The 26,781-nt window shown below is 40.2% G+C and overlaps 1 protein-coding gene across 4 annotated transcripts in view; it reads right to left on the reverse strand.

The window, feature by feature from the left end:
- Nucleotides 1-327: 327 nt before the first annotated feature.
- The window catches only part of PSEN1 (presenilin 1), a 58,150-nt gene continuing 31,696 nt past the window's right edge, over nt 328-26,781 (reverse strand). For all 4 annotated transcript variants that reach the window (XM_084893193.1, XM_084893195.1, XM_084893192.1 and 1 more), the window contains 6 exons: nt 21,846-22,066; nt 18,422-18,520; nt 15,616-15,702; nt 11,372-11,545; nt 6,452-6,570; nt 328-4,720 (listed from right to left, as the gene is read on the reverse strand). In XM_084893193.1, the coding sequence (XP_084749319.1) occupies nt 4,565-4,720; nt 6,452-6,570; nt 11,372-11,545; nt 15,616-15,702; nt 18,422-18,520; nt 21,846-22,066 (856 nt within the window). In that variant the 3' untranslated portion in view covers nt 328-4,564. The remainder of the gene's footprint in view (nt 4,721-6,451; nt 6,571-11,371; nt 11,546-15,615; nt 15,703-18,421; nt 18,521-21,845; nt 22,067-26,781) is intronic.

Raw genomic sequence — 26,781 nt, forward strand, 5'->3', positions numbered from 1 at the left:
TTTTGAAAGATAATCCTCTGGCACATGAAGTAATTGCAATATACTGTCACCACAAATTCTTGTTTGGACAGTTTTTACATGGAATTGAGTTAAACGTTATTTTTTAAAAATACCTTTTCAGAAACTAAGTATTAAGAATAATTATGTTGAGACTTCTCATAGGCTCCACATTGCACCCTTCAGAGGTGCGGCCTGCTATGACCCGCTCCTCTGTGCTCCGCGTGGAGGACAGAAGCGATGCCTGCGCATTTCAAACCATTTCCTGATCATCGCTCAGCGTCTCTCACGCTTACCCGTTACACGATCACGTAAGAAAACTCGCACAACTGGATCCATGCAGCCTTTATTCCTTTGACAAACACAGGAAAATCTGCAACCATCTATCAAAATAACCACCTCTCTTACCAAGAATTTGAAAGGCATTTTAAAGAGATGCATTCAGTCTGATGCACGTACAGAGCAGTGTCTGTAGGAGGAAAAGCTGGACTGTGAACACGTGAGAGTAAAGGACCCACTGAACCCGCATCCCAGCCCAGCCAATCACACAGGAAACAGAGCAGGCCTGGGTTTGCTCCTCCGGACAGCCGAGTTTGAAGCTGCCCTGTTACAATTATTTATTTTAAAAGGAAAACTGCTTTCTGGCAAATCCTCGCTGCAGACGCCAGGGCGAACACCGCACTCCAGGGCCCTGGGGGATCCAGCTACTTCCTCGGGGCGATGCTGCAGCTGCCTGAGGCCCTGGGAAAGCTCTGCCGTTCAAGGAAGGGGCTCGTTTTAGCTCCAGGCTGGTTTTTAATACACAGATCTGCGGTGCTTCCCGGCGGAGGGGAGGGTGGATGTATTCAGATACACGTTGGCAGCCTTGTTGGTACGGTTTCAACGAGGGCTGAGAAAGCTGAAACAGTCTCTCCTCTTCTGTGTTTGGGGACTTTAAACACTGGAGAAATCACAAGATCAGTTCTGGGCTCACACTTATGATGGTGACACTGTTTCATCCCAGGGCAAAACCAAATTTCAAGTCTTTTCCCAAACTCAACGTTCAGGACACTCATGGAGGTGAGGAGAATGGCTTACAGACTATCCAAAAGCAAGTTTGGAGAAAAACAAGAACTTTACTGAAAGGATGCATTTCTGGGAAAATCAAGTCACCTTTGTAACATCAATATTATATAAGCGCTCAAAGAACAGCAACTGTGAAAGGCGTTAATGACTAGTACCTGATATTTTAGAGACATTAAGATGGCATAGGCCGAAACCGGTTTGGCTCAGTGGTAGAGCGTCGGTCTGCGGACTGAAAGGTCCCAGGTTCGATTCCAGTCAGGAGCATGTATGTTGGTTGTGGGCACATCCCCAGTAGGGGGTGTGCAAGAGGCAGCTGGTCGATGTTTCTCTCATCGATGTTTCTAGCTCTCTATCTCTCTCCCTTCCTCTCTGTGAAAAATCAATAAAATATATATATTTTTTACATTAAAAAAAAAAGATGGCATATACCAGAAAACAAGAGACTACAGCTGCCTTCTGAGGATAGATCTTTTTTTAAAAATTTTTTTTATTGGTTTCAGAGAGAGAATCATTGATTGGCTGTCTCTTGCACAGCACATACTGGGGATCGAACCTGCAACAGGGGATCGAACTGAACCGTGACCTCCTGGTTCACAGGTCGACGCTCAACCCCCTGAAGACAGATCTTACTCACTGTTGCATCTTTTGACTCCAGCACCATGGAAGAGGTTGAACAAATCTTTTCATAGCAGTATCTGAACTTTTCCTCCCAGGGCTGGATCACAAACGGGGGCTGTGAGGCTGGGCGCTGGGCACAGGCCAGAGGCTTCGAGACGCCTGGCCCTGGAGGTAGCTTGACATCTGTCCCACATTCTATAGATTGTGAACAAGACGACTGTTGCTTCCACAGTGAAATCAGTAATTTGCTCACTTATGAATGTTTTAAGGAGCTCAGAAAGCTTCTATTTTTATTTTTTTTTTCTGATCAAGAAATTTAGTCATTTATATGGAGAGCTGAGACACTAACCTACCAAGAACCAAAAACAGGAAAGTGGGCCCTTCCTCTTGGAAAAAACTAAAAATCTTCCAAATGTGGTCGGTACTTCCATAGGTCGGTACTTCTGTAGCACCATGCTATATTACAAAACCTTCACTCTGCCGGCCGGCCAGACCCAGACGGTAGCGGCCACTTTTTCCTACCGTTCTCCTCCCTCTTACGGAGTGGGCTGGCTCGGCTGGCCATGCTTTCTGGTTTGTGTGGCCTGGCCCCAGGGCCACCCCCGGCTCAGTGGACTTGCTACTGTTCTCTTCAGTGACAACTGATATTTCCCAGTGGAAGACTAGCATTTTGATATTTCAGAAATGACTGAATTGATTCTAAAAAGATTTGAAAACGAAGTTCTGCCTCTGAGATTGGTGATTTAAAGAATACAATGTGCTTTCTCTGTGGTGGGATGTGGTTCCATCTTGTAGAAAGTGACAGATTTAGTGCCATCTTTCTACACGGGACAGTAACACACAGGGTAGATCTAAACACATGCACACGCACACGCACACACACCCCCTCTTCTGAGAGAAGTCTCGCACAGATAAACTTCTCCATAAAGGGCTCCTTCAAGGCAGTTTCGAATCAGACTGGGCACTGTGCTGTAGCGGCTGAATGCTGTGTCTTTCTGGAGTACCCACGACACTGCCACATGTCTGAGGAGAAAAAGAAAATCTTGGGGAAAAGGGCTAAACAAATAAAAATGGATGCGGGAGTTCCTGCTCCTCTCAGCCTGGCTTTCTTTGCACAGCCTGCCTCCCCGCAGTTCTCAGCTGCCCAGTCCGAGCCAGTTTTCACTTGCACTCAGGTTAGTTAGGACCAGCACGCTGCTCCTTGAGGCAGTTTCTAAGAGATATTCCATGACGGGAAGCAAACACCCTAACCTCCGAGGGGAACCAGCCCCAGAGCCGGCCGTACGACAGGCTGAGACCGCGCGGCAGGATGAGGAAACGCAGGCCTTCCTCCCGCCCGATGGGACTGATTACTAATGGCGGGGACAGAAGGTTGTGCCCTGGCACAGCTTCGTTTAGAGGTGCCTGTGCCCACAGGCGATGGCTGTTTATGTGCATGTCCAGCTGAACGGCCTGGCCTGGCCACACAGCCCAGTTCATACAAAGGTACCCCAGCTGCAAGGCAAGGCAGAAGGGAACCACCGAACGCCACGGACGGGTTCCGGAGGAGTAACGTGGATCTTCGCATCTGCCCGCGGGACACGAGCTCGCCTGGTGCCAATGGCTGTTGGAGGCCCCTTTGTTCTGCTGGCACCGGGCTCTCCGCCTGCCCCGCGGTCCTCCGCCGGCTCACCAGAGGCAATACTGGCTTTCTCCCAACTCCTGCTTGGCACAGACACACCTGATCCCTGACTTTACAAACCACCAGCGCCTGGCTATTGGTCTGAACTCTGACCTACTGTCAGAGACACTCAGTTGTACTAAAAAAAAGAAAGCCAGGACAGAAAGTGCTTCACCAGCCATTTACTCTTCTTTAATGCTACGGTCTTTGGGCACACATTGCATCTGCTACTGAGGAAACTACGACAGCAAGGCTGAGAGCACTGATCCATAACACGTTCTGTGCACCACACAGAGGAAAAGCTAGGTAACGGGATCGCCTGCTTCCACCACAGAGCTGTCTTATGAAAGAACGTGTATGGGGGGAGTGGAGGGAGAGACGGGGAACAAAGGCATCGAGGGACAAGCAAACCTACAAGTCTGTCTAAAAATTAGGGATTTGGGGCAAAACCAGAATTACCTAAGGGTGTCAGAGAATCATTGTTATAGTTCCGTTATTTCCAGAAATTACTGAACTTGGAACCCGAGGTTAACACTTTTAAGATAAAGCAACCTCACATAAATTCATACTGGCCTTGGGAGGAAATGGCAACCATCGATGGTAATGAGTGTCAGTGCGTGAGAACAAAAACCGTCCAAATCAACGCAGACATCTGACTTGACTCCAGGTGAAAGAAGAGTCTTATTTAAAACTGTTAAGTTTGTAGCAAAAGAAATTTGAGAGTGAAAGTTTGAACCCCTTTTCGCTGCTGGTACTGCCTTCCTCATAGTACCTCCTGAAAAGGTTTAGAGTTCAGCCCAGACTGAGTAGGCTTACACGAGTCCCCGATGATGAGTCCTGTTTGGTTTAACCACTCCATCTAGCATCGTGATCGTGGCGGTCCTGAGAGTCTGCAGTGCTGGTCAGTCCACCTCTGAAACTGCTGGTGGGAGGGACACAGCAGTTTTTTGGCCCATCACTTTTCTTTGTCCTTGTCCCTAAAATCTGGTAGTTTGTTCCAAGGGACTCAGTCCACCACCACCACCACGATGGATGTTTTCTGTAGACACCTTCTTCCGATGGCCAATAGTGCAGGTGGTCAGGAAGACGTGGAAGGAAGCTGCAAAAAGTCCAGCTGGGAACTGTGACTTTGTTAGATGTAGACACAGGAAAATCACCATTGTCCTTCCCAGAGTTTATTATAGTTAGAGGAGAAAAATCCATGGAAGTCTCATCACAAATCTGCTAAATATAAAATTGATGGAATGCTAACTGGTCCATAAAGGGCTGCACAAGATAATCTGTGGCAAAGTAGAAAACAAGCCCGAAGGTGATGGAGATCGGAAGAGCTGGCAATGCTTTCTTGAAAATGGCGAGGAGTAATAATGTAAGGCACAAACCCTGCGGGGAGAGGGGCCAGACACAAACCCAGGCATCATTATGAAAGTATTTTGCGCAAAACAACTCAATCACAAGTCTCCCATTTAATTTAGTTAATTAAATACAACCCTCTGAGGTTAAATTTTAGAACAAAAGTTCCCATTAAACCCGGAACCAACTTTTATTTTCCTCTGCAACACAGAATTCATGATGCACACATTCTTGATTCTGCATCCCCTAATTCTAGGCAAGGAACAGAACCTGAAGCCCTAACCGGTTTGGCTCAGTGGATAGAGCGTCGGCCTGCGGACTGAAGGGTTCCAGGTTTGATTCCAGTCAAGGGCATGCACCTTGCTTGAGGGCACATCCCCAGTGGGGAGTGTGCAGGAGGCAGCTGAATTGATGTTTCTCTCTCATGGATGTTTCTAACTCTCTATCCCTCTTCTTTCCTCTCTGTAAAAAATCAATAAAATGTATATTTAAAAAAAGAATTAGAACCTGAAAATAAGTAAAACTATTCTTAAAAAAACTTAATGCCAAAAATCCTATCTAAAATATTGAGTTGGCTACTCTCAGTTAAGTTTGGCTGCCTAAAATCCCAGAAATGAAAAGCATTTTTTATGCTGTGGGTTGGGGGGAGGCAAAGATTTACACAGAATATGCTGATAAAAGTTTATAAAAGTGCCCCAGCCAGGTGCTTTGGTTGGTTGTGGGTTCGATTCCCTGTCAGGGCGCATACCTAGGTTGCAGATTTGATCCCTGGTCACGGTCCATGGGGAAGGCAACCAATCAATGACCCTCTGTCTCTCCCCCACCCCCTTGTCTCTCTAAAATCAGAATCAGTAAACATATCCTCGGGTGAGGATTTTTTCTTAAGTTTATGAAAATTATATTGCTGCTCTCTTGGAAATAGAACAGCCCTATAATATAGTCCATTTTTACTCTATTTATTGAGACACTAACTATAAATTCTGGAGGCTAAGCATCATTTCAGGTTTATCCAGAATAAATACTTTTCTTCTTAAAAGCTGCAACACATCCAGAAAATTTATATCAAAAGAGAAATAAAATACAAGAAAATTCTAACTAGGTAGATTAGCACTATAAATTACAAAATAAATGCAATATAAAGGCTGTCATGTAACTTCACTCACATATGAAACAAAGAGCATCTTTAATAAAAAAAAAAGGGGGGGGCAGTAATAAATATCTTCTGAGTTATTTACTTAAATCATAGTTCTGGAAGCTTTAGGATTCATGGTGTGGCTCTGTGGGCAAGATCTATAGGAGATAATGCACTGTGTTACCTTTTCTGGCCTCATATCTGCTGCCCAAAGGAACACTGTACCCTGCAGGTTGTGGCATTAAATGCAAAAATCACCACCAAACGCAGGCACTGAGTGAGGATCTACTCACCCCTTTAAAGACACAGCTAATTTCCAACATATCTATGCTGCCTGAAGCAATGGTTCCTAATCAGAAGTACTTACAGCATTTCCTGGGGAACTTTAAAAATAAGATACACAATTGAAACAAATTAAATAAGAGTATCTCAGGATGGGGATACACAGTTTTAAAAGGTCTCGGGTGATTTTAATGTGTGGCCCCCTGGAGAACTATTCAGGTGAGGCCTAATTGTTTTTAAAAAGCTCCCAGGGGATTGGAACACTCAGCCCAGCGGGGGTTAAACGGGGCTGCCAGAACAGAGCCGAGAGGAGGTGTTCTGGCATGTTTTTATTAGTGTGTACTTACAATTAATATGGCTACAAAACAGGCTATGGTCGTGTTCCAGTCTCCACTGGCTGTGGCGGAAGCTTTTCCGACCAGAACACTGTAGAAAATGAAATCTCCTAATCCGAGCTTTACTCCCCCTGAAAAGGAAAGATTACAAATATAAACAGTTTGTCACTCTTGGCTATGATTTCACAATTCAAAAATGTCCCTGCTCTACTCCACCCTGAATGAGAAGTCAGTAAATGGTATCACACAAGTTAGGCTTGAGCTAGGTTTTCTTCCTTTTTTTTTTTTTTTTTTTTTTTTTAACAATGGGAGCTTCAGATTTTATGTGGCTGTCTCCGGGATCTTAACCAGATACTGCTGTTAAGTATCAAAAATAACAACAAGTAATGGTCATCTCTTGAACGCCTGGTTTATGCATGGCACTTGTTCTAATAAATCCTCACAAAGACCCCTATGAGATAAGTGTCATCCCCCTTTTTAAAAACAGCTTTCCTGAGGTACCATTCATTTCATAAAATTCATCTATTTGTGTAAGTGTAGAATTCAATCATTATAAAAAACTTAGAACTGTGTAACCATTTTCACAATTCCCATTTCCAACACCCTGATAAAATACCTGTGCCCATTCAGAGAATCCCCACTCCGACCTGCTCCCTCTATAAATCTGCCTTTTGTAGACAGCTCACAGAAACAGACTCAGACATTATGGAGTCTTTTGTGACTGGCTTCTTTCACTTAGCGTTTCTGAGGTTTATCCATGCTACTTCATGTCTGTAGCTTGTTCCTTTTCACTGATGAATACTTCCCCACTGTATGAATATACTACCTATGAGCTTGTTTATCCATTTACCAGGTGACGGGCACGTGGACTGTTTTCAGTTTCGGACTATTATGAATAATGCTGCCACAAACATTATATAATAAAAATATATTGAAATGTGGTCCTTTGTACTGGTTTCTTTCACTTAACATAATGTTTTTTGTTTGTTTTTAAATATATTTTATTGATTTTTTTTTTTTTTTTTTATAGAGAGGAAGGGAGAGGGATAAAGAGTTAGAAACATTGATGAGAGAGAAACATCGATCAGCTGCCTCCTGCACACTCCCTACTGGGGATGTGCCCGCAACCAAGGTACATGCCCTTGAACAAATCGAACCTGGGACCTGTCGGTCCACAGGCCAACGCTCTATACACTGAGCCAAACTGATTAGGGCAAAGGACCACATTTTTATTAAATATCCAGAACAGGAAAACATATGAAGATAGTATACACTGGTTGGTGTTGAGAGGTGTGGAGGCTAATGAATGGATAAAGGTTTCTTTCTGAGGTGATGAATATGTTCTAGAATTCACTTATGGTGATGATTGCCTAACTCTGAATACAATAAAAATCAATGCACTGTATACTTTATATGGGGGGATTTATTAGAATAACAAGTGTGGGTTTCTTTTTGGGATAATGAAAACATTCTAAAATTAACTGTGATGAAGCTAGAACACTTCTGTGAATATTCTAAAGTCACAACTTTAAATGCATGAACTGTTATAGTAAGTGAATTATATCTCAATATAGCTTTAAAAAATAATGTATTGAATCAAGCTTAAAATTACGGCCTCACATTTTTTTCATTTTTTAAAAAAGGAGATATATGTAATTCTTTAAATTTAAAAAAATAATAATTTAAACATTTTAAAAATAAAAAATAAAGTCTTGTGTAAATAATAGCAATACAAGCAGTCCTCGGGTTATGTCGGAGATCCATTCCTACACGCGACGTAACGCGATTGTCGTCATAATGGAAACCCACCTACATAAGCACCTACGTCACTCACATGGAGCACGTACACAGCGGAAATGAAGTCAAACAATAAAAAAAATTAAAAGAAAGATAATTCCTGACTTTTACTTGTGGTAAATAAATAATAAAAAACATAAAGCCATATGTACATCCGTCAAAATGACGGAATTTTTTAAAAATAAATAAATGGGAGATGGCGACGTAACCACCAAACAACGTAAGTTGAGTCTGACATAACCGAGGACTGCCTGTACCGTGATAAATGCTATGGTACTACTTCACATAATTCATTTTAGTGAAGAGATAAATACAGGTATATTTTATTAGCAAAATTAAAATAGAGAAAGAAGCCAGCTAGCGTGGCTCAGGGATTGAGCATCAACCTATGAACTAGGTAGGAGGTCACGGTTCGATTCTTGGTCAGAGCACATGTCCGGATTACGGGCTCAATCCCTAGCATGCACGTACAGGAGGCAGCCGATCAATGGTTCTTTCACATCACTCATGTTTCTATCTCTTTCTCCCTCTCCCTTCCTCTCTGAAATCAGTAATAAAAATATATTTAAAATAGAGGGGGGGAAAAACAAAGAAGTAACCATCAATTTTTTTTCTTTAGCACTTACCAAAAGGACACATTTTATTGACCTATAATCAGAAGAAACTGAATCAGTGTATAAAACCTAAGAAAAATCAGTTGCTGGGAATTTGTTTTCTTTAAACAGCTCACTTTTATTTATTCAATCAAAATATGCCATGGCTAAACAACTAAAATTATAGCCCTGAAAACTGCTTAAGTTAGACATAATGAATTAATTGTATGCTATTGCCAAGTATGCTAAAATTGGCTGCTAGCATTTTTCTACTATTTGCTTATAATGGTTAACAGAAGTCTGCCTTCTGTTGTTTTTTGTTTTGTTTTGTTTTGTTTTTGCCAACTCTGAAAAATAATTTTAAGTAATTATGGTATTCTTTTAATATTAAAAGGGGCATCTGATGGTCTACCAAACACAAGACATAGTAAAGACAATAAATGATGGTGACTGCTCACTTTAATTATAAGGTTTCTCTATATGACCTCCAGCAGCATATGTGTCTAGCTTATGTATAATAGCATAATAATGACTATTTCCTATTATCTCTTAAATAAATATAAACATATTAAAAACTGCCTTTTATACTACTAAAATCTCTTCCTCCACTTAAAAAAAAATAGCAAAATCCTTCTCTCTCCTTCCTTGAGGTAAATAGGAAAAGAACCTCCATGAGTCAACTCCCCACTCCTGGAAACACCAGGCTCCTTTCCCTGCTCTGGTCAATTGTAAGATTAACAGTAATACACCAAGGATGAGCCTGCTGGCCGCATGATGTTTGAAGGAAGAATATTTTTGAAATTCACTAGAACAGTGTTTCCCAAAGTGTGGTACGCGCACCCCCAGGGGTACAGGAAGAGTCTGGTGGGGGTACACATTGCACCAGAGTTTGGTGGGGATATGCACTGCACCGTGCTTAGCTGCGCCTAATTCTACGTTCTCATGAGTACGAGGGGTACTCAGCATTACGAAAATTATAGAAGGGGTACACATATGTCAAAAGTTTGGGAAACACTGCACTAGAAGATCAACTGCCTTCACACTGAATAAAAATGTTTTACATTTCTAATTAAAGGCTCTGTTTAGTTTTCTGATTAAATGTTGACTTTATTTATTTTTTAAATATATTTTATTGATTTTTTTACAGAGAGGAAGGGAGAGGGATAGAGAGATAGAAACATTGATCAGCTGCCTCCTGCACACCCCCTACTGGGGATGTGTCCGCAACCAAGGTACATGCCCTTGATTGGAATCAAATCCGGGATCCTTCAGTCCCCAGGCCGATGCTCTATCCACTGAGCCAAACCAGTTAGGGCTAAATGCTGATTTTTAAAAGGCTGTCCTGGAAGACATATGTGTCTTTTTAGAAATAATTTCTAGTATAAACGGAGACCGTTATAAGTAACCATAAGTCTGGTTTAAAACACTAATGTAATCAGAGTGGTTGTGTGGTAGTGGATGCTAAGATGATGAAATATTAGTTTATATTGGTCCCAAAGGAAATATTAATCTGAAGTTAGGAGGAACTTGCCAACAAAGGGAATAACAATGTAAAAGATGGAAACATTCAAACCCACTGGTCTCTGTACAACAAAAAGTAAAAAATATTAATAAAATATTTGTACACAAGAATACTGCAGCCATGAAATCTTACTGGAAAAAAAAAAAAAATCTCTGACCTTATAAAACAAATACCAAAGATCAGACTGTAAAAGGCCAATTTCAACAACCCGAGGGGCAGGATTTGACCCATTAACACATGATGCTATGAGAAAAGCCCGACTAGCCCAGCCACGAGGGCTCAGTGGTTGGGCATCAACCTATGAACCAGGAAGCTGCAGTTTGATTTCAGGTCAAGGAACATGCCTGTGTTGTGGGCTCTATCCCCAATGGGAGGGCATGCAGGAGGCAACTGATCAATGATTCTCTCTGATCATTGATGATTCTCTCTCTCTCTCCCTTCCTTTCTGAAATCAATTTAAAATATATATATATATATATATATATATATATATATATATACACCTACACTAATAAAAGAGAAACATGCAAATTTACCACCACTTCACAACACCCACCAGCCAATCAGGAGTGAGTATGCAAATTAACCTCATTACCCCCATGGAGACTGACAACAGGGAAGAGGCAGCTCCCAGCATGGCCTGCTTGGCCGTTGCTGCGGTGTTGAGCAGGCAGGCCCCGCAGAGAGCATAGAACCACAGGGAGTAGGCCTAAGCCATCAGTAGGACATCCCCTGAGGGCTCCCAGATTGGAGAGGGTGCAGGTCAGGCTGAGGAACATCCCCTCCTTCCACACGAATTTCATGCACCAGGCCTCTAGTGTGTGTGTGTGCGCGCGCGCGCACACGTGTGTGTGTGTGTGTGTGTGTGTAAAGAAAAGCAACATCTATTGTTATTTCCCACTAAAAGCTGTGCTGTTACTTAGAAGTAGACTAGTGCTCTGGGTTAATTTTATTTTGGGAGGGCTTGATGCTGCAGCACCTACAGGAATCCATGACTTTCAATTAGAGAAATGCACATACTTTCCTCTGGGTCCTCACTGGCTACGATGCTGCTGGAAATTTCCTGTACAGCACTTCGTGACTCAGCTGTAGAGTGATGAGGTCCCAGGCGACTGTCCCTCTGGGCTTCCCACTCTTCATTGAAGCCACCATCATCACTCTCTGTCACAGGGTTCTGTGGCTCACTCGCTGTGTCTTCAAGAAAAAGAAATCACAACTGTAATATTCAGAAAATGTTCTTAATACCTTTTAGAAAGTTACATGGAAACAGTAACTACTTGGTTGTCATAATTGGTTACCTGGCTCTTTAACCACAAAACATGGGCTGTAGCAGGGCCTGTTGGTTGCTTACCCATTAACCATTTCTCCCCTTATTCCTGAGGGCAGTCCTGATGTGTTTGGATTTCTACCTCTCGCTCACATGACTCAAGTGTAAATCCTGATCGATCCAAGTCCATCATTCCTCTTCCCAATGAAAGCTCTGAGGCTATGGGTTTGGTACTAGTCAGTGTGTGATGAAGCAAAGCCTGATACAGATTTGGGGAAAATTTTTCACTCTTTACTAACTGCCCTCCTTTCCCCCTAGATGTTGTCTTATCTGGATATGATGCCTGGAACTGTATTTGTTATCTTGCAACCATGAGGAGCAGTGTGCTAAGGATCAAGCTATTTTAAGGATGGCACAGCAGGAAGACGGAAAGAACCTGGGCCCTTGATAACACTGACGAGCCACAAAATTAACTAACCCTAAAACGTCTACACCTCGGGACTCTGGTCATGTGAGAGAACACATTTCTTCTTGTTTAAAGCAAACACAGTGGTGCCTCACACAACGAACTTAATTCGTTCCAGGAGCAAGTTTGTTATGCGAAAAGTTCGTTATGTGAAAAGCGTTTTCCCAAAACAATACATGTTAAAAAAAATAATTCGTTCTGTAGCATAAAATATGCTAAGATGACATATTTTTATTTAGATACATCTAAAAACATAATTTAAAAAAAAAACAAAACACACATTTTTTTAATTTTAAGACAGACTAAGTAGAGTCTACTGAATCTTGCACATCTTCATCCATTTTCTGCTTTTTGGCCGATGGTTTCATGAAAAACCTGTCCAAAGTTCGCTGTGCGAGGCGTTCGTTATGCGAGGCACCACTGCAAGTTGTTTTTTCTGATGTTTGCAGCTGAAAGCTTTCTAACCACTCCTTTCTGAAAACTCAGCTCTGGCTTTAGTGCCTAAGTTATACAGCAGGGAGGTGTCGGGTGGGGTGGGTAGGAACACATTTTTTATGGGCTAGTCATTTTGTCATGACTGTCGGTCTGAAAATTGTGAGCATAACTTGAGAGTCTTGAGAACCTTCCACACAACAAAAATAATTATAATACATTACATGGCGTTGATAATATTTTTTTTTCTTTTTTCTTTGTTTATAAAAATGACACATGTTCCTAGCAAAGGTAGATTTACCATGAATAAATTAAGCCTGCTCACTTCAGGCCTCTCCCTTGCATACATTTTTTTCTGGGAGGGGTCCTCACAATTTTGTATTATTTTTCTTAATCAGTTACCACAAAATGGAATCTTCCCTGGTTTGGAGTTTGTGAAGTTACAGAAGCATAAGGTTTACAAATAAAGATTAAAAACAGCAGCCCCTGCTCTGTCCCTTCCCTCCTCCTATTCTCACTCCTATTTTCAAACTTCTCAGCTGTTTCCTTTGGTGTAAGCATTCACAGTTAATTATAAATAGCATGTTCATAGTGTGATATCTTGATGTTTTCATTTCAGGTTAAAACGTAATCACTTCCTACAGGGAAATGAAGCATTGCTTTCATATTCATGCCCACATGTAAACTGACCTTTCCCCATATTCTCAATACGTCATCATCTTATGTTAAGCTCAATTTTTATACTATCACAATGCAAAAAGTATTCACAACTAAAATACTTGGCTACAATCAGAATATACTCTAATTACATTTGCTTCTTCTGTATGACTTTTTGTTTTCTCTGGCAAACCACCTAATTTTTTCCCTTCACTAATTTTCTATGTATTACAACTAATTCATCCTCAAACTCTTAGCAGAGTTCACAGTCAGGTAACCTCCCAGCTCTGTTCCGGTCTTTCCTTGTACAGACATCCCTCCTGGAGGCCTATGCCCGTTTGCTCCCATCAGGTGTCTAGTTCCTCTAGTGTTTTCCCAGGGGGTATTTGGAACTAACTTCCTTGGAGGAGTTTTGAGTTGTAACACCTGGAAGTCACGATTAGCATTTAGTGGGTGAGGGGCCAGGAATGTTTGACATCTGCAGTGGGAGAAGCCCATGTGACTACCAAGAACTGTGTGTCTCCCCCTCCCCCTCCAATACCAACAGCACTCCCCTGAGGAACTGCAGCTTATTCGGCTCCTTCTCACTTCACTTCAAACCCCCTGCCCAGGTCATTTCTTCTTTTGGAAAATACTTCCATTCTTCATTTGCTATCACTTCCTCAGGGAAGCCTTCCTTGACTTTCCAAAATAAATGAAATTCTTCTACTATAAACTTCCATAGCAACTTAGACTTCTCATTTCTAGGACTTATCAACAACTGTATGAATGATCTGTTGAATGTTTGTGTCTCCTTAAATAGGCTACAAACTCCACAGAACAGGGTATCTCGTTCAGTGCCCTATCCCCAGTACCTAGCAAAATATCAGGCACACAGTTTGGTGCTCAATCAACATTTATCAAAAGAATAAAATCTTGATATGCCAAATACACACTCATACTGACATATAAACATACATACTCATAAACAATCCATCTCTTAATTTGCTTTAGCTTAACACAGGTTAACATAATAACCAGACTTGTAGCAATTATTTCCAATACATTTCCCACTTCTCTACCAGGTCTACTGCGGGTGCAGTGTCACCTTGTTCTGTTGCTTTGCTCACTGCAGAATGAACCGGGAGTCTTTGGGTCCCAAATAGGAATTCCCAGTTGAAAGTGTCCTCAGTTACCTAAAAGCTAAAGCAGCAGTTTTCGTGGCTCTATTTTTTTTTTTTTTTAACATATTTTATTGATTTTTTCAGAGAGGAAGAAAGAGGGATAGAGAGTTAGAAACATCGATGAGAGAGAATCATGGATCAGCTGCCTCCTGCACACCCCCTACTGAGGATGTGCCTGCAACCAATGTACATGCCCTTGACAGGAATCGAACCCGGGACCCTTCAGTCGGCAGGCCACTGAGCCAAACCGGTTTCAGCAGTTTTCTTGGCTCTAAAAAACCTAACCCCTTCCTTACCTGACAAACAGCAATTCAGTTAAGGCCCTTTCCACTTCTCTCACCAACTTTTATCCTGCTTCTGTTTTTCAGTTTCCTCATAAGGCTAGCCCTTTCCTTTTCTTTTAAAAAAAGTGTCCCTTCTTCTTGACTATTGTTATTGTTTTTGTTATTCAACTCTTTCTAATAACTCCTAACTTATGTTCTCCTTAATCTCCTCGGCAGTTTCCATACGTGGGCCTCTTCCTCTCCCCTCCTAGGTCATAATTCGCCTCCTCCAGAAAGTCATGTCCACCCAGAGTATTTTTTCTTCTCAGTATAATCATGATCACATCTCAAATAAAATTATTTTTAAGTTGGTCTGGCCATGACAAACAAGAGATTCTCATTCTCTACAGGTGTGGAGAGAAAGGCTACCTGTTCTTTTAAAATCAGCCTCTAGCCGAAACCGGTTTGGCTCAGTGGATAGAGCATCGGGCTGCGGACTGAAAGGTCCCAGGTTCGATTCCGGTCAAGGGCATGTACCTTGGTTGCGGGCACATCCCCAGTAGGGGGTGTGCAAGAGGCAGCTGATCGATGTTTCTCTCTCATCGATGTTTCTAACTCTCTATCCCTTTCTCTTCCTCTCTGTAAAAAATCACTAAAATATATAAAAAATAATAAAATTAAATTTAAAAAAAAACAAGTGTCATGAATAGCTTTAAAAAATAATAATAATAAAATAAAATCAGCCTCCACCAGAAACTTTCACCCTGGCATTAATGGTACCCAACGGCAGGAATTCTTAACCGAGGGTGCCTTGGCTTTACTATTGGGTTTGGACAATCTGAACTCCTTAATATTTATCTGTATTTTTACCAGCTATTACCACAGCTTTCAGAAGATTCTCAAAGAAATCTATGACCAAAGAAAAAGGTTACAATCACAACCTTATAACTAATTGTTAGCCTGTAAGATGACAATGACCCGAAACCCCAGGAAATTACCAAATAAAATTTACCTACTTTGTTCACTATAATTGGAGTTTTTGGATACCTTCCTTTGGACTTCGGGGTCTCCTTTTGCCATATTCACCAACCACACCATGGTTGCTGTTAAGAAAGACAGAAGTCCAGGTAAGCATTGGAAACACAGAAGGGAAGTGCACGAGTAGACAGCAGGCCATCAGTTCTCCACACAAACCAAGCTTCTTTTTCTTTTTCTTTCAATCTTTATTGTTGAAAGTATTACATAGTTCATCCTTTTTCCCCCATTAACCTCTTCCTACCATCTTCTTAATGTCCCCTAAAGCATGCTTTAAAACCAGAACTAGATGTATTTTAAAAATACAAAAGGTTCTCTTTGATTCTGGCATATAAAAAATTCTGAAATTAAAACTGCAGCTGCTATTGTAAAAGTGCCGTCATCATTCACAGTCCCTGAAAAGTAACCAGAAGGAAAGCTCTTCAGGCCAGCAAGGTTCCACTGCAACAGTAGCTGGACTAGTTGAATTTCCTAAAATAGTGTGAATTCACAGATAAAAATTAGTTCTTGGAACTAAATTAGAGGACAAAATAGGGTTCACAAGAGTATCATATGCTTATTATAATTCTAAAAGTGCATAGAGTAAGTTTCTTTCATATCATGTGCCGTTTCTGGATTTTCAATAATGCTAGCCTATGTTACATATGGAAATAAGAAAAAAATATATACATAGATACATACATACGTATCTCTGTCACATTTTAGTGAAGAGATAATATCAATACTTTAAAATGGTGCTTCTCATGTATTTCATGGAACTAAAAATGGTATAGACCCTACTGGAGGGGAATATGGTAACATCTAACAAAACTACATATACATTATCCCTTAGACCAAGCTATACCACTTTTGGGAAGTCATCCTGAAAATACAACCACAATAATATAAAAATTCATATAAACATGTACCACACAGGGCTACACCAGGAACCAAATGTCTAACCTGATCATAGTAAGCAATTTTAAACAAGACACTTGGCGTCTATGTCTCTCTGGCTTTTTGTTATAAATTTTATCATTATACCCATGTTCCTAATACTCTTAGGCTTTTTGAGCAACTTATGAAAAAAAACACACACAAAAAAAAGAGGCTGAAAATTCTATAATAGGCATATTTAATCATGACTTTGTTATTTTGAAGTTAAATAAGTTACATTATCCAATAACATTATCAAAGTCAACATAAGCCGGGCAGGCAATGCACTGTTCAACTAAATCCAAACCCAAATAAGACAAACAGAAGGCAACCATATGTTCCAGGCTTATGGATTTCGGTAGCCTTCTTAGAAACATAGCAGCAGGTGTTTGATTTTCTTTCTTTATGCAAAGGAGAAAATATTGCTACAAACTCTCTTAATATTTAATATTACTACAGAAATCAGGGGTCTACCGACTTTTCCAATAAAGGGCCAAACAGTAAATATTTCAGGCTTGTGGGTCACATCTGGCTTTTATCACATATTTTTCTTTATTCTTCAACTCAAGAACCTTTTATGGTTCTCCACTGATCATGAAAAGCATGGAGAGCTAACCCCATCACTCAAATCTATAGTTGATCTTGCTGTAATCTGCTTCTCTAAACTCTCCCTAGTATTCTCCCCATTGTGTACTTCATGTTCTAGTCAAAGTAAACACTTTAAATTTGATGAAGAGGCCCCACACTTATATTTCCAAGCCATTCTTTGTGACAAGACCAGTTATGGAACTGATTTCCCTCTGTGCTTGCTGCAATCCTACCGTATCCTTAACAGATTCAATCCAAATGCTGTCTCTTCCAGGAAGCCTTCCCTGTGTCCCCAGCCAGACTTCCTCCCTTTTGAACTCTCTCCACTTCTCACTCTGATCACATTCTTCCTTAGATGCCGCTTATTTGTATATTTTCTTATCTGATCCCTAAATTGTAAGCAAATGAGCTCTAAAGGAAGGCAAAGTATCTTAATCATCTTTTTGTCCCCTACAATGCTCTGTGGGAAAATATGGTCAATGCCCAATAAATATTTACTGAATTATTAGGAAAAGGGTGACTCTAAAACAAAAAAGGCAAACACATTCTGAAGGAACAGTACAATTCTTTCATAAACTCTGCAAGATATATCTATAACAAGTACTCAGTAACACTTGACTAGCAAAATTTTAAGTGAGAATACTGGCTCCCCAATTTCTAAATATTTCTTCTATCTTGCTCTGGCCAGTATGGCTCAATTGGTTGAGCATTGTCCCATACACCAAAAGGTCTTAGTTCAATTCCCAGATTGTGGGCTTGTTCCCTGGCTGGAGTGAGTGCAGGAGGCAGCCAATCAATGTCTCTCTCTCTCTCTCTCTCTCTCTCTCTCTCTCTCTCTCTCTCTCTCTCTCTCTTTCTCTCTAATATCAATAAAAAACTTTATTTCTTCTCTCTCTACCATGTCAGGTGGAAGATAATAATTTGCAAGGAAACAGATCTGCACTTAAGATGAGATAAAAAGTACCATGATAGCCGAGACCCATTTAGTTGAGTGGATAGAGTGTCAGCCTGCGGACTGAAAGGTCCCGGGTTCAGTTCTGGTCAAGGGCATGTACCTTGGTTGCGGGCACATCCCCAGTGCGGGGTGTGCAAGAGGCAGCTGATCAATGATTCTCTCTCATCGATGTTTCTAACTCTCTATCCCTCTCTCTTCCTCTCTGTAAAAAAATCAATAAAATACGTATTAAAAAAAAAAAAGTACCATGATAATGACCTCGTCATGTGTGTTTCAGTTCCTATAAACTCTAAGCTGCTTACTAATTTAATACCATTCCAAATACTTACAGGAGTAAATGAGAGCCGGAAAGAGAGTTTCATTTCTTTCCTGAGCTGTTTCAACCAGCATACGAAGTGGGCCTTTTGGACACAAAACAGCCACTAAATCTAGAAAGAGAAAAATAGAAAAGACATCTGAAAAAATGTATTGGCTAAACTTGTAAGTAGGTGTGTTAGAGAAAAATTAGCCAATAGAGAATATTAAAAAATTTTTAAAATAAAAAGATGTGAAATGGCCCTGGCTAGTGTGGCTCAGTTGGTTGGGTTGTCTTCCCGTGCACTGAAAGGTTGCTGGCGAAATTCCCAGTCAGAGCACACTTTGGGGTCACTGCCTCAATCCTCATCAGGGAACATGCAGGAGGTAGCCGATCAATGTTAGCCTATGACACTGATGTTTCTCGCTCGCTCTAAAATTAATAAACTATTTTTTTAAAGATGTTGAATGAATATGAAATAAATAGCAGGTAAACTGGTATGGGGCAACCTAAACAAAACCCTATAAATCTGTGCAAATTTTATTTTGGTTTTGATGCTATTTGGTTAGTTTACAATGTATCTTTATTGGGTTCTAAGAATAACTCTTCCCAGTTTGAAGAAAAGAGGCAGAGATAATTGCAAGACAGAATTATTCTAGAGCAATTGTCAGTGTGCAATAAGCAGAAAATAGGGACAAGCCATTTGCAAACAAACCATATCTATGAGCCACAGATAGGAACTTTATTCTAAAAGGAATTTAATAGAGGGTATTTGATTGAACTTCTCAAAATATGAACAGCAGACAAGGGATTCATCTTCTCTTCTTTTAAATAAGAGGGCAGTAAATTTAAACAAAATAAAATAATAAACTTTTCTATGAGAGAGTTTAGCATTTCTTTAGTTTTCTTGTCAAAAGCACTTCATAAGTATTTAGGTCTTAGAGTATATCTGTTTTCACAAAAACAGCAACTAAGAGAGGAAGTAAAATGCCTAAATTATTCTTTTTTGTTGTTGTTCTAAATCATTCTTGATTCTACCACCATCTCTTTCCAATAACTGCAGCTGTTCTTATATTTTCTATCATGAAAATTCAGAATATGGAAAATAATTTCAAACATTTGAAAATATAAAACAGGTACAGCTACATTTTAAAGGAAAACTTGACAGCTTATGGTGATATTCCAAACAGTCTAATGCATTTAAGTAAAACATCTCATGCCTGCAAATGGTAATATCTCGTAAACTACTACTACTACTACTACTACTAAAAATAATATAATATGCAACAAACAGAAATTGCTACTCTCACTGTTTCCACTTCAATTTGTTTTAAATAAGAAAAGAGAAATTTGTTGGGTTCCTAAATATTTTTTGGTGTGCCTTGGAATTTTAGTATTAATTTGTGTGTGCCATGAGATGAAAAAGGTTGAAAATCACTGCTCTAAATATTAGACACAAAAATTTTGCATTTTAAAGGAACTCAAAGATCTGTAGAGGTATGTATTTGTATCATATTTGAAGGAAATAAATGGTTGATGGAAAAAAGAATGTAATGTAAGTAAGAAAAAGGACTGAATTTGGGCTTCCGATTCTATTGATACATCAAACAGGATAAGCTTGGGCAAATACTTTACCTATATAAACTTCAGGTCTCTTAGCAAAATGTGGTTGTTGACAATGGCACTAAACAGAACATATTAGTAAAATCTCTGACTGTAAAGTACTTATTAGTTGCTGATTGGATGAAGTACAGCACTGGCATTCATCTTAGCTATGGAATAACTGATGATTACTTTGCAAATCAAGTACTATTCTATTATGCTAGAGGCCTGATCACAGATCCGGTGGGGTCCCTTGGCCTGGCCTGCAGAGACAGGGCCAAAACCGGCTCTCCAACATCTCCTGAGGGGTCCCAGATTGCTAGAGGGCAGTTCTCAGGTGAAGCACACTGGAATTGGGCTCCCTCCTCTCTGGTTCTGGGTGCGTCACCCTAGAACACAGCTGCCAAGTCACTACAGCTCGGCAGCTCCTGCATTGAGCGTCTGCCCCCTGGTGGTCAGTGAACGTCATAGCTACCAGTCAGACAGTGGACAGTTGCTTAGGCTTTTATATATATAGATAGAAGATAACCTAAAGTCAGGCACAGAAGACATATGACTTTGGTTCTATATGAGAACAGAACCAATCCAATTCTATTTCCATATACTTTTCTTCAACCCTCAATTTGGGATGGTGAGGTTTCCTAATATGAGTCCCCTGACATTTTAAAATAAGCAACTGTGTAGGAATAAAAAAACACTGCCTACTTATAATGTAGAAACCACATACTGACCTCTAAAAATGGATCTCTTTTTGTAGCTTTCATGCAGGGCAACAGAGTACACACTTGTACAACTGCCTTGGTTATTCGTGGCTAGGGCACTTTCTAACTGTTCAGGACCCATGTAACATTGGTTGTTAATGAATGTGAATCTCATACTACCCAAATAAGTTTTATTTTTAAAAGAATAATTCTACCCAAGTGCCTTATAAAAAGATAACCTAATTTTTATTTTAAAAATTAAGTGAGCCCAGCCAGTGTTGCTCAGGGGTTGAGCATTGTCCTACAAATCAGGAGGTCACAGTTTGATTTCCAATTAGTGCACATGCCCAGGTTGGGGCTCAATACCTAACCTGGGCAGGAGGCAGCCAATTAATGATTCTCTCTCATCATTAATGTTTCTATCTCTCTGCTTCTCCTTTCCTCTCTGAAATCAATAAAAGTATATATTTTTAAAAATTAAAATGAGCCGAGACCAATTTGGCTCAATGGATAGAGCGTCGGCTTGGGGACTGAAGGGTCCCAGGTTCGATTCCGGTCAGGGGCATGTACCTTGGTTGCGGGCATATCCCCAGTAGGGGGTGTGCAAGAGGCAGCTGATCGATGACTCTCTCATCGATGTTTCTAACTCTCTATCTCTCTCCCTTCCTCTCTGTAAAAATCAATAAAATATATATTTAAAAAAAAAATAAAAAATAAAAAAATTAAAAATTAAAAATTAAAATTAAAATGAGCATTTTATGTGTTACACATATATTCCGAACCATCACAAATTCTGGGAAGCATTGTTCCCATTTTCCAAATGAGGCAACTGAAGCTCAAACAGGCTGAGTCACATTCCTAAGATCACAAAGGCTGTCAGTGGCACAGATAGGAGGATATGAACCTAAGTAAGTCTCCTGACCAGAAATCTGTCTATCACTGAGTTAAACTGGAGGCAATAATAAAATATTTTTAAAGATATTAACCTCAAAAAATTGAAATCTTTCTATGATAAAGATGCCATTGCTAATTATTTGCTAATTAATTATGAAAATTATCATTTTCATAAGTCAAGATAACTAGAAGAGGAAGGAAAATACACCAGATGAGGTATCTCTGTGATTAAATTAAAAAAAAATCAATCTCGGGTTTTACCATATACTGAAATCACAGCCAAGATGAGCCATGCAGTCCATTCTGGGAGGTACTTGATAAATACCAGGGCCATGAGGGCACTGATCATGATGAGATACGCCTGCTGGAGTCGCAGTGGACCTTTCCAATGAATGGCAATCATTCCCACCACACCAAAATTCCAGATCAGGAGGGCAACAGTAATGTAGTCTACGGCAACATTATAGGTTTTAAACACTTCCCTGAAAAAAATGAAACAGAGATATAAAAAGATTTATGTATAATAATTTCCTCAAAACACTGTTTAGAACTATGGTTCTCAAACATTAGGTATTCATAACCCACTTTCATATTTTTACCATATCTTATACCAACTGTGCTATTATTTTAACATTTTCTTTAAATTAATTCAGTTTTCTCCTCAAATTATTATTTTTAATATATTTTATTGATTTTTTACAGAGGAAGAGAGAGGGACAGAGAGTTAGAAACATTGATGAGAGAGAATCATTGATCAGCTGCCTCCTGCACACCCCCCACTGGGAATGTGCCCACAACCAAGGTACATGCCCTTGACTGGAATCGAACCTGTGACCCTTCAGTCCACAGGCTGACGCTCTATCCACTGAGCCAAACCGGTTTTGGCCTCCTCAAATTATTATTTAAAAAAAAAAAAAATAGATTTTTCACAGAAAGGAAGAGAGAGGGATAGAGAGTTAGAAACATTGATGAGAGAGAATCATCGATCAGCTGCCTCTTGCACACCCCCTACTGGGGATGTGCCCACAACCAACGTACATGCCCTTGCCCGAAATCGAACCCGGGACGTTTCAGTCCGCAGGCCGACGCTCTATCCACTGAGCCAGCCTCCTCAAATAATTTTAACAGAAAACTGTATCATTCATATAAATGGAAAACCAGTAACATAGAGACTGTAGCTATAAAAATAAGTACATACACTAAAAAAGGCCACATACCACCTAAAATACCAAATTCTATACTTTGGAAACTCTCGTTTAAAATATCTGAAATTATGCCGAAACCGGTTTTGCTCAGTGGATAGAGCGTCGGCCTGCGCACTGAAAGGTCCCAGGTTCTATTCCGGTCAAGGGCATGTACCTTGGTTGTGGGCACATCCCCAGTGGGGGGTGTGCAGGAAGCAGCTGATGGATGTTTTTCTCTCATCAATGTTTCTAACTCTATCCTTCTCCCTTCTATCCTTCTCTCTGCAAAAAATCATTAAAAAATATATATTTTTAAAAAGAATGTTCTTTTTTAAAATTTTTTTATTAAATTATTATCTGTGTACATATTTAAAAAGAATGTTCTTATTGATTTTTATAGAGAGTGAATGGAGAGGGAGATAGAAACATCAATGATGAGAGAGAATCATCAAAAATGGCTAACTCCTGCATGCCCTCTACTGGGAATTGAGCCTGCAACATGTCATGTGCCCTGATCAGGAATCGAACCAACAACCTCTTGTTTTCTGGTTCAACACTCAACTGCTGAAACACATCGGCCAGACTCACGTGTATCCTTTTAGAAAGGTTCAATGTCATATATACACTTTTTTTTATTAGACACAAATGATAGCATATTATTACATTGTACTATATCAGGCTTTTCCTCCTAAAATACTTTCCACGTTAGTATATCAGAGCTGTCACATTCTTTTAATGGCTTTATTGTACGGATGTACCATAATTTATTTAATCAGTTTTCTATTGATTGATATTTAGACTGATTCCATTATTTTGCCATAAGAAACAATTCTACAATTATTATCTCTATAAATTACTAAGTTCAGTGCATATACACTGAAAATTTTAATGATTTTGCCAAATTGCTCTTAGAAATTATACACCAGCCTGGCTGGTATGCTCAGTGGTTGAGCACTGACACGTGAACCATGAAGTCACGGTTCATGGTTTCATTCCCAGTAGGGGGTGTTCAGGAAGCATCACATTGATTCTTATCATTATCTTTCCCTTTCTACCTCTTCTTTCTTCTCTCCGAAATAAATACATTTTTTTTTAAAGTTATACACCAATGTGTGTTTGTTTGCAACTTTAACAGATTAGAATATTTATCCAATAATACTTAGTGATTATAAATTGTCTTTTGGTTAGTTCTAAAACAAAGTAAACGATCATTTATCTCCAAATATTGATAATTTAACCATCTTTTACAAATTCTATAGCTCTTCTTTCTTTTCCCCCCTCTTATTTAGTTGCGTTAACTATTCCCTCCAGAGCTATGGCAGACAATAGCAGTGAATAGTGATAAAGAAAATCCCCATCTTGTTCCTAACTTACTAGGCATGCCTCTAGCTTCCTATGAGGTGATAATGACCTTTAGATGAGATCCATACATTTTATTATGTTAAAAAAGTAATCATATATTTGTTTTTAAAAATAATTTGATCAAGAAAAGGTCCTAAATTTCATCAAATGCCTTTTAGCATGTACAGAGATGATGGCCTAGTAACACAGTGACTTACATTGAAATCCTATCTAATAAAGAGGTAATATGCAAATTGACCATCACTCCAACACACAAGATGGCCAGCAGGAGAAAGCAGCTGTGGGTGATCAGGCTTGCAGCGGAGGGCAGTTGGGGGCAATTAGGCCTGCATGGGGAGGGCAGTTGGAGGCAATCAGGCCTGAAACGGGAGGGTAGTTGGGGGGGACCAGGTTAGCAGGGGAGGGCAGTTAGGGGCAACCAGGCCATCAGGGGAGGGCAGTTAAGGGCAAACAGGCTGTCAAGGGAGGGCAGTTAGGGGTGACCGGGCCAGCAGGGGAGGGCAGTTAGGGGCAACCAGACCTGCAGGGGAGGACAGGGACAATCAGGCGAGCAGAGGAGGGCAGTTAGGGGTGACCGGGCCAGCAGGGAGGGCAGTTAGGGTCAATCAGGCCATCAGGGGAAGGCAGTTAAGGGCAAACAGCTAGCAAGGGAGGGCAGTTTGGGGTGACCGGGCCAACCAGACCTGCAGGGGAGGACAGTTAGGAGCGACCAAGCCTTCAGGGGAAGGTTGTTAAGGGTGACCAGGCCAGCAGGGGAAGGCAGTTAGGAGCAATCAGGCTAGCAGGGGAGCTGTTAGGTGTTGATCAGACTGGCAGGGGAGTAGTTAGGGGGTGATCAAGCTGGCAGGCAGAAGTGGTTAGGGGCAATCAGGCAGGCAGGCAGGCAGGTGAGCAGTTGGGAGCCAGTAGTCCTAGATTGTGAGAGAGATCCCAAATTGGAGAGGGTACAGGCTGGGCTGAGGGACACACACACAGATACACACACCCGTGCACAAATTTCATGCACTGGACCTCTAGTTTGCTAATAATGAAACAACCTTCCATTCTGCAAACAAACTCCACTTGGTCATAATATATTTTCCTTCAATGTATTTCTGAATCCTGTTTAATATTGAGTTATTCCTTTTATATCAATAAATAGAATTGGTCTACAGTTTCCTTTTACTTTATAATTTATAGGGGTTTTTTGTATCAATGTTATGTTGGCTTCATAAAGTGATTCTGGAAGCTTTCCTTCTTCTGTGTTTTGGAACAGTTAAAATACTATTAGAATTTTCCACTCCTAGAAGGTTTAATATGAACCCATTTGTGCCTGGCATTATTTTAATTGGTGGGTAGGATGGAAATCTTTTCAACAATTTTCTGCTGTTTTTTCTTTACCTCTATTTAGATTTTCTATTGCTTCAGTGGCAGTTATCTTTTTTTCCCTAGAAAACCACCAAGTTCTTATAGATTCTCTCACTTGTTTCTTTTGTCTGTCCTTACTCCCACTGCCTCTATGAAACTCTTCCATTTATGCATTTGTTTTTGTTTTTTTTTAAAATAAATTTTTATTGTTCATATTATTACAAATGTTCCTTTCCCCACCCTTCTCACCCCGCCCTCTGTCCTTTCCCCACCCCCCATTGTCCTCATCCATAGGTGCACAATTTATGTTCAGTCTCTTCCCACATCTCCCTCTCCCCTTTTCCCCAAGAATCATCAGTTCACTCCCCTTCCATACCTCTGATTCTATTATATTCAACAGTTAATATTGTTCCTCAGATTTTTTTTTTTAGTTTCCTTGGTTTTTAGATTCACTTGTTGATAGTTACGTATTTGTTGTTCATAATTTTTATCTTTATTTACTTTCTCTTCTGAAAGAACCCCCTTCAGCAATTCATATAATTCTGGTTTGGTGGTGATGAACTCCTTTAGCTTTTTTTTATTAGTGAAGCTCTTTATCTGACCTTCGAATCTGAGTGATAGTTTTGCTGGATAGATTATCTTTGGCTGTAGGTTCTTACTATTCATCACCTTGAATATTTCTTGCCATTCCCGTCTGGCATGCATGGTTTCTGTTGAGAAATCAGCTGACAATCGTATAGGTGTTCCTTTATAGGTAACTACCTGCTTAGCTCTTGCTGCTTTTAATATTCTCTGTCTTTTGCTCTTGGAATCTTAATTATGATTTGTCTTGGTGTGGTCCTCTTTGGATTCCTTTTATTTGGAGTTCTGTGTGCTTCCTGGACTTGTAAGTCCAATTCTTTCACCAGGTGGGGGAAGTTTTCTGTCACTATTTCTTTCAGTATGTTTTCGATATCTTGCTCTCTTTCATCTTCTGGGACCCCCATAATTCTGATGTTGGATCGTTTGAAGTTGTCCCAGAGGTTTCTTACATCATCTTCAATTTTCTGGATTCTCTTGCCTTCTAGCTTCTGCAGAGGAGTGTCTTCTGGCTCTTTATGTTCCAAATCTTTGACTTGATTCTTGCGATCTTCTATTCTGTTTTTAGGACTCTGTAAAATATTTTTTATTTCAGACAATGTATTCTTTATTTCTTGTTGATCCCTTAGCATTTCTTGTTGATCCCTTTTCATATCCTCATAGGTCTCATTTATTTTATCGGCCTTTTCTAGGAGACTTTTGAAAAACCTTATAAGTGTGATTTT

This window comes from Pipistrellus hanaki (assembly GCF_964339955.1).
Source record: "Pipistrellus hanaki genome assembly, chromosome: 1".
In the NCBI taxonomy this organism is placed as follows: domain Eukaryota; kingdom Metazoa; phylum Chordata; class Mammalia; order Chiroptera; family Vespertilionidae; genus Pipistrellus; species Pipistrellus hanaki.